Below are 14,602 nucleotides of genomic sequence, written 5' to 3' on the forward strand. Positions count from 1 at the left end.
GAGAGCAGATGTGAGTGTGATTTGTGTTTTATGGTCCCCAATCGGTGGGGTGTGTTTTCTCAGGTGGAGATGCTCCTCTGTGTGAGAGTTTTATGACGTTGGTTCTCGCAGAGTTCTTTGACTTTCCCGGAAGTGATGCAGATAATTTTTGTGACAATCTTACATTGTCTACAGGTTTCCTCCAGCATCTTCACAAGGTTGCTGTTGTTCTGGGATTGATTTGCATTTTTCGCACTAAACTACGTTCATCTCTAGGAGACAGAATGCATCTCCTTCCTGAGCGTTATGATGGCTACGTGGTCCCATGGTGTTTATACTTTTGTACTATTGTTTGTACAGATAAACGTGGTACCTTCAGCTGTTTGGAAATTGCTCCCAAGAATGAACCAGACTTGGAGGTCCACAATTTGTGGCTGATTTCTTTTGATTTTCCCATGATGTCAAGCAAAGAGGAACTAAGTTTGAAGGTAGGCCTTAAAATACATACACAGGTATACCTCCAGTTCAGTACACCTCCTATCAGAAGCTAATTATCTGAAGGCTTGATATCATTTTCTGTAATTTTCCAAGCTGCTTAAAGGCAGTTAACTTAGTGTATGTAAACTTCTGACCCACTGGAATTGTGATATAGTCATTTACAAGTGAACCAATCTGTCTGTAAACAATTGTTGTAAAAATGACTTGTGTAATGCACAAAGTAGATGTCCTAAACGACTTGCCAAAACTATAGTTTTCTAATATTAAATCTGTGGAGTGGTTAAAAAATTAGTTTTAATGACTTCAACCTACATGTAAATAATCTTCTGACTTAAACTGTATCTATCTATCTATCTATCTACACTGGCGGCAAAAAGTTTGGAATAATGTACAGATTTTGCTCTTATGGAAAGAAATTGGTACTTTTCACCAAAGTGGCATTCAACTAATCACAATGTATAGTCAGGACATTAATAACGTGAAAAATTACTATTAAAATTTGAAAATAAAATTCAGAACTTCTTAAACAACTTCAAACAGTTCTCATCAAAAAATCCTCCACATGCAGCAATGCCAGCTTAGCAGATCCTTTGCATTCTAGCTGTCAGTGTGTCCAGATACTCAGGTGACATTTCACCCCACACTTTTCATGCACCTTACAGTCTAGCTGAACCCACAAAAGCTCTATGGGATCTTTATCCATAACACTCTTTTCCAATTATCTGCTGTCCAATGTCTGTGTTTCTTTGCCCACTCTAACCTTTTCTTTTTGAAAAGTGTTTTTTTCTTTGCAATTCTTCCCATAAGGCCTGCACCCCTGAGTCTTCTCTTTACTATTACTGGCATTGGAAAATAATACAAGCATATCCTTATGCTGTAATTATAACAGGAGTGCAACATTAACATCTACTACAAGCATGGGTTCTCAACGGGGGCAGTACCGCATTCAAAGGATGTCAGGGAGCGCTGAGAGCAAATTAGAAGACGGGCATTAGGTCACAAATGGGGGGCGTTTATCAGTCATATATCAAATCGATCGTCAATTTTGTCTTTGCATAAAAACGTTTATCTAGACTCTGAATATTAGCCTACCAGTTCTCCATTATACGGGTTGGTATGCATTTGTACTGCGGTTCATCTGATCCTGAACTGAAGTCTCACCATGCATCTAAAGTATCTAGTTTTGCAGCATCAAATAGACAGGTGGAGTCACAACCTCGGCTTATGCACTTGTATGGCTCTGTAGTTGGATATGGCTTAACTGACAGAGCAGGTGCGTTTTTACTCGCAGACTGGTTCAAGCTCTTAATCACGCACTGCTGCGAGAACCAGTGAAGCATGGCGCGAGAGGCGGAAACCATTTGAATTCGGCACAGTTAGCTATAGTAGCTAACTAAACTTTAGACAGAAATAGATTCATAATAAATATTATCATATCACTACTTCAGCTCTATTAAATTTGTAATAGGCAACTGTCGCGATAACCGCAATATTTTCAATATTTTCTCGAGGTTTTCTTTTCACCGAACTGAAAGCTGCACGCAATCTGCTGATCTCCAGGCTCAATATCTTCTGTTTGTCCGTGTAGTAATGTAGGCAAACGAGTATGGCTCAGGGCCTCTCCTCTTTAGTCGGCCTTGGGGCTAGATTGCGATGCGCTCTGTCTATCATCACCGGGGAATCGAAGTCAGCAGCACCCAGCACCACAGGGAAAAATTCTGTAAGGAATCTGATCATGTACCTTCCTTCGGCTCCTTCTTTAATGCCCACTATTCGAAGGTTTTGTCTCCTGCTTCTGTTTTCTAGATCCAGGCATTTTTCCTGTAGTTTCTTACATTCCTTATTGATTGCTTGTTGTGATTGTCCCAGTGCTGTTACCCTATCCATCATTTTGCTGATTGTGTTACCCATTTTCCTCATAGTTACTGGCTGCTTCTGCCTGCACCGAGCAGAGCCGTGCTAGCTCATTGGCTAACTCGTCATGCATAGCACGTATGTCCGCTTTTGTTTCTTCGCAAAGAGAGGATATGTTTGCCTTAATTTCTTTAAATGATGTCCCAATCTCAGCTTTTATCTGAACCAGCACCGCTTCTCTAAATGACTGCGGTTCCTCTCTTAACATTTGCAGAGAAAGTATATTCTCCGGTGTGGTCTCCATAGTGCTATCCGCCATCTTTGGGCTGTCGACTGTGAAGGGAGTTACAGTGTTCTGAATTTGTTTTGCTTTTCCCTTACGCAAATTTTTCCTCATATCAGAAGTTCTGTTGTTACGTGACTTAAGTCAAGTTTGCATCCCGTTTTATCAGTTTTTGAGGGCTCAAGATGTCTGTTAGTAGATTATCTTGATGGAGCTTCTCTCTTCCAATACTACTTCATCGAGCGGAAACCGGAACCCCAAATACTGGCTCTTTTTTAATTCATTAATACTGTGTTCCATTGTGATTTGTACACAGGCTCTGTTGATTTGCACTAAACAAGCCTTAACAATTTACTTTATTTTCATTTGACAATTTATATTTGGCCTAGGCTGGCTAGGCTTAATCCCTTTTTTTTTTCATAAAGGAGAAAAGGCATGTAGCCTACCTTGCATTCTTATTGCACCTCATTGCCCCTTTGTGTTCTGAATTTAACAATAAATAAGTATTTAATTGGTTTTAAAACTGTCATCTTTGTCATTTAAAAAACAACAATATAGGCTACATAATAATAGCCCAACAATAGAGCTTATTTATATAAGCACTAAAATCAGGATAAATGAAGTAATTTGCAAAAAAAGAAATTAAAAAATATGGCGTTAATACAGCATATTGCGCTGTTGAGCCACCCAAAATAACCGCAAGGGAAATTCCTTCATCGCGACAGCCCTAGGCAACATAGGGGAGTGAGGGAATGTCATTCATTTTTGTCACATAAATGTTTCTATTTAGCATTTATTGTTTTTAAATGTGTTTAGGCCTATGGTTTATAATTACAAAAAATGCTATAGTTTTTTTTTTTTTTTTTTATAGAAATCAAGTTACATCGCCATGGTAGTGAAAATCCATATTCCCTGTGCTTACTATGGTATTGTTACAAACAACACAGTTTAAACTATAAAAAAAAGGCAAGTGAAATATATTTAAAAAATGTTTTAAGATGAAATAGAAATGCGTAAATCCTAAAAAAAAAAATATGTTTTTGAGTGTAAGTAAATTTAACTGGTTTTATTTGCCTTCAGAAATTCCAAGAGATATCAATCAATAAGAACCTGATGAAAAGAGTCACAGCTCACACTGTCAGAATGATTTAGCCACATAAATTTGGTGTTTACTTTTTACTTTTTATAGATGTTACAGATAAACACACTGTTGTTAATATCAGAAAATGTACATCTGCATCCAACTCTAAATCAATGCCGTACTGTAGAATGAGCATTTCAGTGGGACAAAATATGCAATATTATCAGTCATTTCACTTATTTTTGAAATATAATAATAATATCACTGTAGAGGGGTTCGAGTAGGAAGGACACAGGAGCCGGTTTCACAGTCCACGTGAGTCAACTTTTAATTCAATGCTTTTCAGCTTCACAAAGTATTGGCTTTTCAGCTTCACAACAAAGTATTGGCTTTACAGCATGCATGCGTGCATACACACAGCATCTCTGGTCTCTTGCTGTCTGTCGCTCCGGTGGCCTTTTAAAGCCCGTCTCCATCATCAATGAAACGAGACACAGGTGTTTAGTGTTAACAAATCACCAGGTGATGGCCCTTACCACTTCCTCTCTCCCCAGTGACAGACACACGACCAGGTCCCGCTCCACAGTCACTTTTATTATTAGTTTCTATCTTCACATTTTCATTTTATAGGCCTCAGGTATAGCCCTCATCTGCTTGAATTCAAGAAATGCAAGGTTTGGTCTCACATTAATAGTGTGAAAGCCTGCTGAATTTATTAACAAACTGTACAATTATGAAACTGTAAGTTGCATCAAGCAAATTAAACAACCAAAGTATGAGTTTTATGTTTTTTGTTTTGTTTTGTTTTTTTAAGGTAATGAAGTAGGGAGGTGTTCATCCAAAAAAAAGAACACAAACGCACACACGGCAGCTGCGTGTGGCTCTCTCTCTCCCGAACTGCCACATCCGGCTCGGCCTTATCCCTCTGCGGTTGATTAGCCCGACTGGGGGCCAGTGCACACTCACGGCCCGGCCCCACCCTCCTCCTCGTCACACTCTTCCCTCCTTTGCCTCAGGCCGGGGAACCCCCGACATACATTCCCCCCCCCCCACTTTCCTTCCGGATGTGCCTGCCGGCAGGCTTTCCCCACCTTTCGAGACCTGGGAGGGAAAAGAGGTGAGGGAAAGGGCAAGGCGGAGCAACAGTGAGAGAGAGGAGAGAGAGAAAAAAAATTGCTCGCCGGTTCCCAGACACGCTTTCGCCTGGTCCTCAACCACTCCTCCACCCTCTGGTGGACGACAGCCACTCCTCCCCGGGCGGACCGAAGCGAGTCCTCCGACCCCTGGCGGATGGAATGCCCCTCCGCTCCAGGTGGCCGGCAGCAAGCTCCTCCTCCCTTCGTGGACAGCGGCCATTCCTCCGACCCCTCCGCGTTCTGGTGGCCGGTAGCAAGCCCCTCCGCCCCTGGCAGTGGCTCCACCACTCCAGGCGGCCGGCAGCAAGCCCCTCCTCCCCTCGTGGACGGCGGCCGTTCCTCCGCGTCCAGGCAGCCAGCAGCGACTCCTCCGTACCCTGGCAGACGGCCGTGGCGATGACTCCACGACAGCGCATCCCTCCTCCTTCCCGGGTTAAGGAACCAATGTAACAGGGATAAAATGGGCAAGGAGGCGGCGGGAACTGGCTGAACAGTCAAAAAAATGTTTAATGAAAACTTAAAAAGACACAAACATACACACACACAGCAGCTGCATGTGGCTCTCTCTCTCCCAAACTGCCGCATCCGACTCGGCCTTATCCCTCTCTGGCTGATTAGCCCGATTGGGTGCCGGCCCAGCCCTCCTCCTCATCACACACACTTTAGGTGAAATGCCAGCATCTGTAACTTTTGATAATATTAACGATTGGAATGCACCTTATGCATTATTGGCATAATACCTAACTACATCATATCAATTACGTGACAGCGTCCTCTTTTGGTCAAAAGTTTTAAGCAATTTTACGTACGTTAAGTAATTCTACTTATGGCTTTTATACCACTTTCAATATGGAATATCCAGTGATGTTTTCAGGCAATCATATTTTATTATAATTTTCCCGTTGTTGTGCTTTGCCCTGCAATTGCTGCTAGTTCTTATTCTTATTACACTTTCAATTAGGCTTTATACCATATTTTGTGAGAATCAGCCTCAAGGTGGCACTATTATGAGCCTTAACTGCTTAATTGGTCATCAGAATTAATTTCCACAAGAAAACATTCCTACCACTTTGATAAAAAAAAAAAAACAAAAAAAAAAAAAACAACAACAACAACCTCTTCTTTGAACTCATCATTTCTGGGTGTTGCCCATAATGACTAATTGGCCTGTAGCTTGTGAATGTGACATTCAAACTTAACAAAACTAAGGCTGATTTCCACTCCACTTTAAACATAGACTCCCTAGAAAATCCTTTTGGGGGAATCCCCACTGCCATTTTGGAAGCTTTTCCACTTAAATGGGTTAGGGAAGTTTCTGCGGACAGACCCTGAACCCCTCAATTTTGACAGAGGGAGCGAGCCTACACTTATGTACACTTCAGGCAGCTCTAACTCCCAAAATGCACTAGGCTGTGCCATCACAGCAGACTGCACTCAACCTACCCCCCACAAATCTAGTGCATTGTAGAAAGGAAACCTGTTTACAGCAGTAAGTAAAGATAGGTCAATTAAGCTAATTAGAAGAGTTATATTGAGATTTAACCACATTATACTTGTAGCCACCTTAAGCTGACTGTTTGTTACACAGTCAAAGCCTACAGTGTAATGTTACCATTTTCGTTTGTGTAAATTTTATGTAGATTATATTTCTGTATAATTGTTACACTGCAATAATCTGTTCTCATGTAATGCATAAATACATTTGGCAAAAAAGAAGCCAAACTGGAAGTAAGGTTGCATCTACTCAACACTCTTTAATAATTTGGCCTAAAGCCATGAGCCTGGTCTCTTTAGATTCCTTTTGGTACAGAACTAGATGATCAGCTAATGTTACAGGGTCAGACTTATAAATTTTCTGCCATTTTGAAATTTGACGTATAATGCTACATGTATATTTTACTAACGCTGTGTAGCACAGTGTCTTGAAGGCACCAAAGTTTGTGGACAGTGCCACCAATCACCAAGTTGTCCAGGGGTGGGCAACTATTTTGGTAAATGTGCCACATCGGGCTTCAAGTAGTGCATAGGGGGCCACATTTTATTCCTTTTGAGATGAAATGTTCCGCATTGATTTGGTTTTTGTATCTTTTAAGCCCAGAAATAGTTGTGTACTCAATTTTCTGAAGTGTATATGTGACTAATGGGACTATTCTGCAATTGCCTAAAGTACTGTATTGCTCTATAAAGGAAGATACATTTCTATCAGGCATTAAAAAACTTAATAAAGGCTGAGCTTATTATAAATTATTTATTTTACCACCTCTACTTCCCTGTTTTTATTAATTTATTATTCAATTTAACACTCTCTACATCAGGGGTCTGTTTTAATAAAAAAATATAGAACTTTTAATGTTTGTTACAAAGCAGGCAAGTTTACTTATTTTATTCTCAAAACATTAACCGTACACGCTAAAAGGGTCATGATGCGGTTCAGCACACAGCTGAATAATACAGGCTGCATGACTATGATAAATGATTACTGCAAGAGTTAGATTAACATACAGGTGCGATGGGACTTTCTAAATTGCACAAATAAAACATACATATACATATTCGTCTCTTGCTTGTGTGTTGTAAGGTACCATTTAATGCTGTACAGTTATATGTATTGTGTAAAGAACCTTAAAGGGGGAGCTGTGGTGCACAGCCGGTGAGAGGCGAGCTGTGAGTTAATCTGGTAGAGTTACGTGCTACCTCGTGTGGCTGTCAGTTGATGTTAATAAAAATTCAGACATTTACCAAATAAAGTCCTGTTGTTGAAACATCACAGCTTGCTTTTGCTCGTGTGTCAATGATTACCCCTCTGCGTGTCAATGATGCCGAGATCTACTTTTATATTTATATTATAGTTGCACCAAACAGCACAATCAGCCTCAACAATGGACACAGTGTGGCTGTATAACACTTCTCCTTGAGAAGAATATTGCACTAGAGGTCGTTAAGTTTGTTCAAAGGGGAAAGTGAGAGCTAGAAAGAGCATACTTGTGTGCATGGTTACAAGATTGCACAAAATAAGTATAACATTAGGCGGAATATTTCCAATTTGCGCAAGTGTAAATCTCAAATTGGGGGTGTTGCATCTCTTATCTGGCAACCATGAGCTGTTAAATGCTTGTGGAGGTGCGTTAGGTAACAATGCAAGATAACTGAAAAATCCAATGAAAAAAACACTTTTAGGATAATGAGCTGCGGGCCACATTAAACCATGTGGAGGACCGGATCTGGCCCACCCAGGTCTGCAGTGGTAAAAAAAAAAAAAAAGAAAAAAAAAAGAAAAATAAAAAATTAAAAATGCTTGCAGCTACATTCTGTACTTACGACTGTACCCCACTAATGATCCCATGGCCAGCAGCAAACTGATTGCTAACACAGGAGCTCGCTTTCCCAGAAGATCCGAGACAAAGCCCTGCACCGTTCCTCCTGAAAGAGATCAGAATACCATTACAAACAATCAGCAAAATCCTTAAACTCTGACTGAAAGCTTCTACAAGAAGAAATTTACAGTCTAAAGGCTTGTTCAGTCATTCAGCATCTTTTTGCTTGATGCCACTAGTGTACTGTGAAGCCGCTAGTGGGCGTTCCTTCTGATGTCGCTCTAACATTATTAGTGAACTGTACATCTGGCCATGTTTTTTGAAAATATGATCACAGATGCGATATATTCCCGGTACAATGAAGATTTCATTCTAATTGACAAGGAATTAACTCATGTTGCTAAAAAAAAAACATTCTGCCATAGTGTTTTTATATAAACTGCAGCAGTGCTCATTGCATTATATAATTAACAAGATGAACAGTATTGAGTATTAATGTATGAATGAAACTCACTCTACAGACTACCGACAGTTACTTTTCCACACATAATTATTTTAATATCCATGTATGTGGTTACAGACAAATCATACATAACAGTGAAATCGCTCTTAGAAACTTCTCCTCTGTCTTGTCTTGCCTATGCTTGAATCCAGTATCTCACAGGAGACAGATGACGTGACCTCCACTGACACCGTCTTCACTCCTATTGGTTGTCGCTGCCGAAATTTGCTCCTCATTTGTATAAAGTAAACTTTACTAAACTTTTTGAAGTTGGCGGCCACACCAACATCTAAGTCAGCAGAGGTTGCTGTCTAGTCGGCAGAGTTGTCAGCTCTCATTGAAAATAAAGTTGCTTCACATGTACCAGGCCTTAAAGGGATAGTTCACCCAAAAATGAAAATTCTCTCAACATTTACTCACCCTCATGCCATCCCAGATATGTCTGACTTTCTTTGCAAAACATTTCAGCTCTGCAGGTTCATACAATGCAAGTGAATGGGTGCCAAATTTTGACGCTCCAAATAGCACATAAAAGTAACCCATACGACTCTAGTATTTTACTACCTATCTTCAGAAGTGATATGATAGGTGTGGGTAAGAAACAGATCAATATTTAAGTCCTTTTTTTGCTATAAATTCTCCTCCCTGCCCAGTAGGGGGTGATATGCATGAAGAATGTGAATCACCAAAAACAGAGTAAGAATGTAAAAGTTAAAGTAGAGATTGATTGAGCAGGGAGGACAATTTATAAAAATAAAAAATAAAACAAATACTTAAATATTGACCTGTTTCTCACCCACACCTATCCTATTGTTTCTGAAGATATTGATTTAACCACTGGAGTCTTATAGATTACTTTTATGCTGATTTATGTTATTTTTGAAGCTTCACAATTTTGGCACCCATTCACTTGCATTGTAATGACCAAAAGAGCTGAGAAATTCTTCTAAAAATCTTTGTTTGTGTTCAGCAGTTCATACACATCTGGGATGGCATAAAAGACAAAGTGTACTTAGATTCTGACGCGAACGCTCAGTGCTTGTGTACAGTCGAACGCGAGCCTGTCAGATTATACTCCATTTGATGGTGCAGGCAAACACAGGAGGTTGGCGCATGCACGCTACAACTCTTTTAAGACACTAGACTATTTCTATTCAGGAGTTTAGACCCATGAAGATGTCTTTATATTCCTTCAGACTCGATTTATACAAATGCAGGTATATCCTGACCAACAGTGCTTTCAATCCCTTGAATCTTTCAGAGACAGACTGTAGCATTGCTCTTTACATTTAAATTATTTTGTAAAGTTTGTGTGGAAAACTTTATAAAAGTATAAAATCAAGAAATATTCAATAAGGATTTTTACATGTTTTAAGGCATACAATAATTTGTTAGGAGCCTTTTATTGTGTTCTGAGTAAAAACTACTAGACTGAAATTTGAACCTTTTATTATAAAAAAAACACACAGGTTAAAGAAAATGTTGTCAATTGGCAGAACACACTTTTTTGGTTTAAATCATTATTAAAAAACTTCCTTGCATAAATTGCCATTCAGTTTAATGGGACAATTTACATGAGTGTATTTACACCAGACCTGACCTCACTGATAATTTTGTGTCTGAACTTGTCTGTTATAGCAGCACAGGCAGGATCAACTCCTTAATGTCCAAGTCAAATGCAAAAAAGCATTTATAGGTGTGGTGTTCAGGCATAACAAAAGAGAAAAAGAAAAAAAACACTCAAAAGTTAGGTTAGGATGGGGTGTGAACTGAACTGGCTACTTATGTCACTCACCAATAATCCCGCCCACATCATACCACACAGACAGCCGGTCAGCTTGAACTTCCTTCCAGCCAAAGTTGTTGCTCAGATAAAATGGCAGCCAAAAGAAGAATGAGTAGTTCACCAACTTCAGACATGCATATGCTAGAGAATACTGCAGGAGAAAAAAAAAACATTGATGAAACATTTACAACTTCAGAGAGAGAGGGGGAAAAAAAACCCACTTTGTGTAGTGGAGCGAGGTAAGATGTGCCACTATTTACTCAAGTTGTAATCTATGAAAGAAAAATAATATAAAATAAGGCAAAAAAAAAAAGTGTCTATTGCACAGAAATCTGCTATAAAAAAAAGTATACTGTTTGAACGATAAAAAAATAAGGGGGTCTCTGGCATGCTGGTTATCATTTTTATGCATGCATTTTTATCCGTGGATGCGCAAAGATATGGCTCTGCTATCAAACATGCACGCAGCAACTACCGCCAACATTAAAGGGTTAAATCATTGATGGAATTGCTCAAATCTATCCCTTTAATTAGTGCAAGATGATGGCAAAAGTAATCTAAATCTAAAAACAGGTAGAAACCAGAGTCCTCAATTTTTTAACCAATATAACACAAGGAAGAGTGCTTTCTGAAAATCAGAAATCCTGTGATTTGGCCGTTGGCACAAAGCCACTGTAATCATACTAATCACATAAGATATTAACATATCTGATGAGTAATTCATGTCAAGTAACTCACGTTTCAGACAAAAATTTGCCTGAAATTGGCTCTGCATGTCACCCAGACTAAAAGCACACTCTGCATCACTCTCATATACACTGCTTGGAATGCTGTGAACAGAAAACATAGTGACTGTGAAAACTGTGAAACATCCCATTGCTGTTACATTGAATATCAGCTCCCTTGAAACACAGCTTGGCCAATCAGATTCAAGGACTGGAACTAACTGCTGTAATAATCTCCAATATCAGCCCATAAATATCCACTATCAAACAATACTCTTTAATATAATACAATTGAAATAAATCACTAATATCATTCAACAACCAATATGGTGCCAACATACTGTATTGTGCATCCCTAGTAAAGGTGGCACAGCTTACCCCACTCTCCCCTATAATTACAACACAACAACTCAGTAGCATTGTAGATCATTGTGTATGGATAATCCAGATGTTCCTGTGTGTATGCTCACAGGAATGACTCCGGGCAGAAAGAAGGCCTGGATGAAGCCAATGGCTTTGAGCTGTTCCGGCTCTTCTTCCTGCTGCTGTGTGGAGGAATACTCTTCACATAACTCATCTTCATCTTCACTTATCAGAGGACGTTGACTGTCTGAGTCCCTTGCGACTGATATCAGACCCGTCTCGGAGTCACTCAGTCCTTAAAAAGACAAGAATAGAAAAGCACACCATTCATACATTAGAGTTGGTGTACTCGAGTTTGGACTCGGACTCGAGTCCGAGTCACGAGTCCAATTTTAATGGACTTGGACTTGTCACGGACTCATTTGCATTTTTACTCTGACTTGACTCAGACTCGAGCCATTGGGATTTTTTTCAGAGTCCATGACATTTGTGATGCAATTAAATAAATAAATAACAAAACAGAAATTACTGAACACATTTCTGTCTGCATGCAGCTGGATTGGCCCCTGAAGTCGTAGAATAGCCAGAGTTGTTTCACTGTGATTAAGCAAACACACACATACGCACATGCACACTCATCAGTCAACCAATACGCTTGAATGTTACTACAGAGACTACTGTATAACATCGACTACCGATGTGGCTGGCACAACGAAAACATAAAGACGGGTATGTATCCAATGTAATAGAAACTAAACAAGACAGTTTCACGCGACACGTGACCTGACAACTGGTAAAATTGCGTGTGGCATTTGTGCAGCCAAGACGGTGCTCGCATTGTGGAGTCAAGTCACCCACATCATGTCTCTCAAAGTTTACTAAAAACAGCATATTGAAATAAAAATACATAAAAATAGTATTAATATTAGATATGAAGTCTTTTTAGGCATAATGTATCTACACATGTAGGTTTCTGTAGTCTCTTTGTCCACGCAGTGTTGTCACCTTGAACTGGTCACTTCATTCCGCGCTGTTTCAGATGTGATGCTTGTTGCGCAAATATTTTTTGCCACGTTTGCCAGCAGCGGGTAACATAGCTCACTGGCTTTCCACAGGATATGTCACTCTTTTATGGTAATCATGCATTAGTTCATTCCGATAATGATCTTGGCGCCAAACGAGTCCTTGAGCTAAAACAACGCAAGACGCAACAAGCAGAATGCAGGTGTATCGAGATGCGTTTTGAAGTTATTTTCTAACTGACATGTCAGCTGTCAAAGAAGTCCAACTAGAACATAATTACATTGAAAAAGAGCACTGATGGACGCAAATAAGCATTTGTTGTGAACAGCCCCAACAAATAGGCCTAATGGAAAAGGCTACGACCAGGGAGAAAGAAAAAAATATATATATCCATGTTCCCTTATAATAAACACTACCTCTCCAAAAGAACCAATCAATGGAGCAAGCAGGCTATTTTTTCGTTTAAGGGTTTTCTTCCCTGTAATTAATACGCCTTTTCCACTTTTCGAAAAGAGCTCTCCGTTTAAAAATGAGCTCCACCGTTTATATATATACAATATAGTATTTGACTAACGTGCTAAAACTGTATCACTAAAAATATATTTGGCCTTTTAGTATGGGTTCAAAATCCTGTCAAATGTATTGTGGTCACGGATCCAAAAATGCAGTTGGGTTCTGAACTCAAGACTCATTGGTACAGCTAGTAAAAACATGCATCAAACATTCACACCAACCCAGCCTTGTTTTTTTTTTGTTTAGTTTTTTTTTAGATATGCAGCCAATAACCTATAAACAATGAAGTCTTAAATAATGCCTAAACTAAAACTCGATACATGTGTTAACGGACTATGATAATGGCCTACTTGGACAACACATTTTTTCCTAGAGCTGGCAGAAAATACTCAAAACAGACACAAACAGTGTGTCTATCAAGCACAAACAATATAATATTAAGCAGCAGCCGTCGGAGTTGCATTGGAGTGACATCACCTCCCCTCATCGAATGATTGGCTGGAGGAGGAGCTGTCGATCAAGAACTAGTGGACCAATAGGGACGCAAAACGCCCCCTGATTTACATGAAACTCTACTCACAAGTTTTGGAAAACCAAGAGCAGAACTTGGAAACAAAAGCAAAGAAAAATACAGCATAAGCGTACAAAAAAATTAAAATATAAGCAAAATTGTCAGAGAGCACAAAAAACAGTAATATAACCAAGGAAAACATGATTTTGTTTGCAATTCTGATGACTTTGCTTTAATTTGTCTATATTGTGTTTATATATTTTTGATTCATGCTTGTTATTTTAAATGTAAATTATTTTATTTATTTTTGAGCTTATTATTTTTTTATCTGCACTTATTATTTTTTGAGTCACGCTTATTGTTTTGATTAATGCTTATTAGGGGTTCAAGCACCGAAGGTGCAGGAACCCTATTGTATTTGTACTGATTTTCTTTTTATTAGGGGTCCAAGCACCGAAGGTGCAGGAACCCTATTGTATATGTTCAGATTTTCTTATTAGGGGTCCAAGCACCAAAGGTGCAGGAACCCTATTGTATTCGTACTGATTTTCTGATTATTAGGGGTCCAAACACTTCAAATATATTTATTTGAAGAAATGTGATACACTGACAATGTCTTCTGACTTTTATAATATTAGTTTGCAAATAAATCTGTGATTTCCAAAATGATTATAATCAAATGTCACCTTAATTTTTACATATCCTAAAAATATTGAAAACATATTTGTCAAGTTGCCAGACATGATTAACTGTAACATTGTTTTAGGGATATGTTTACATATGTCTGGAATTATATTAAGTGTTTATTTTTCCATTATCCCCGTTTCTGTCTCGTGTCATTTCTATATGGCTGCATCCGAAAACTGTAAAATGCTGACTTAAAACCAGCACAAAAGTGCCCATAGGCATGCTATGGCAAGGTTCTTGCCCATGAAAACAATTGTTTCCTACTATGACAAGACAATTAATTTTGAGTGATCATAACTCCCAATCAGAATGTCGTAGAGACGTAGGGGTGGGCTCATTTCACTCAG

The 14,602-nt window shown here is 39.1% G+C and overlaps 1 protein-coding gene across 3 annotated transcripts in view; it reads right to left on the reverse strand.

Annotated features, from left to right (window-relative positions):
• The window catches only part of slc37a3 (solute carrier family 37 member 3), a 113,225-nt gene that overhangs the window by 40,998 nt on the left and 57,625 nt on the right, over positions 1-14,602 (reverse strand). For all 3 annotated transcript variants that reach the window (XM_051691590.1, XM_051691589.1, XM_051691591.1), the window contains exons 9-11: positions 11,629-11,816; positions 10,443-10,584; positions 8,150-8,251 (exon numbers count right to left, since the gene is read on the reverse strand). In XM_051691590.1, coding sequence (XP_051547550.1) covers positions 8,150-8,251; positions 10,443-10,584; positions 11,629-11,816 — 432 coding nt within the window. The remainder of the gene's footprint in view (positions 1-8,149; positions 8,252-10,442; positions 10,585-11,628; positions 11,817-14,602) is intronic.

Source organism: Myxocyprinus asiaticus, chromosome 47, assembly GCF_019703515.2.
Source record: "Myxocyprinus asiaticus isolate MX2 ecotype Aquarium Trade chromosome 47, UBuf_Myxa_2, whole genome shotgun sequence".
Taxonomy (NCBI): domain Eukaryota; kingdom Metazoa; phylum Chordata; class Actinopteri; order Cypriniformes; family Catostomidae; genus Myxocyprinus; species Myxocyprinus asiaticus.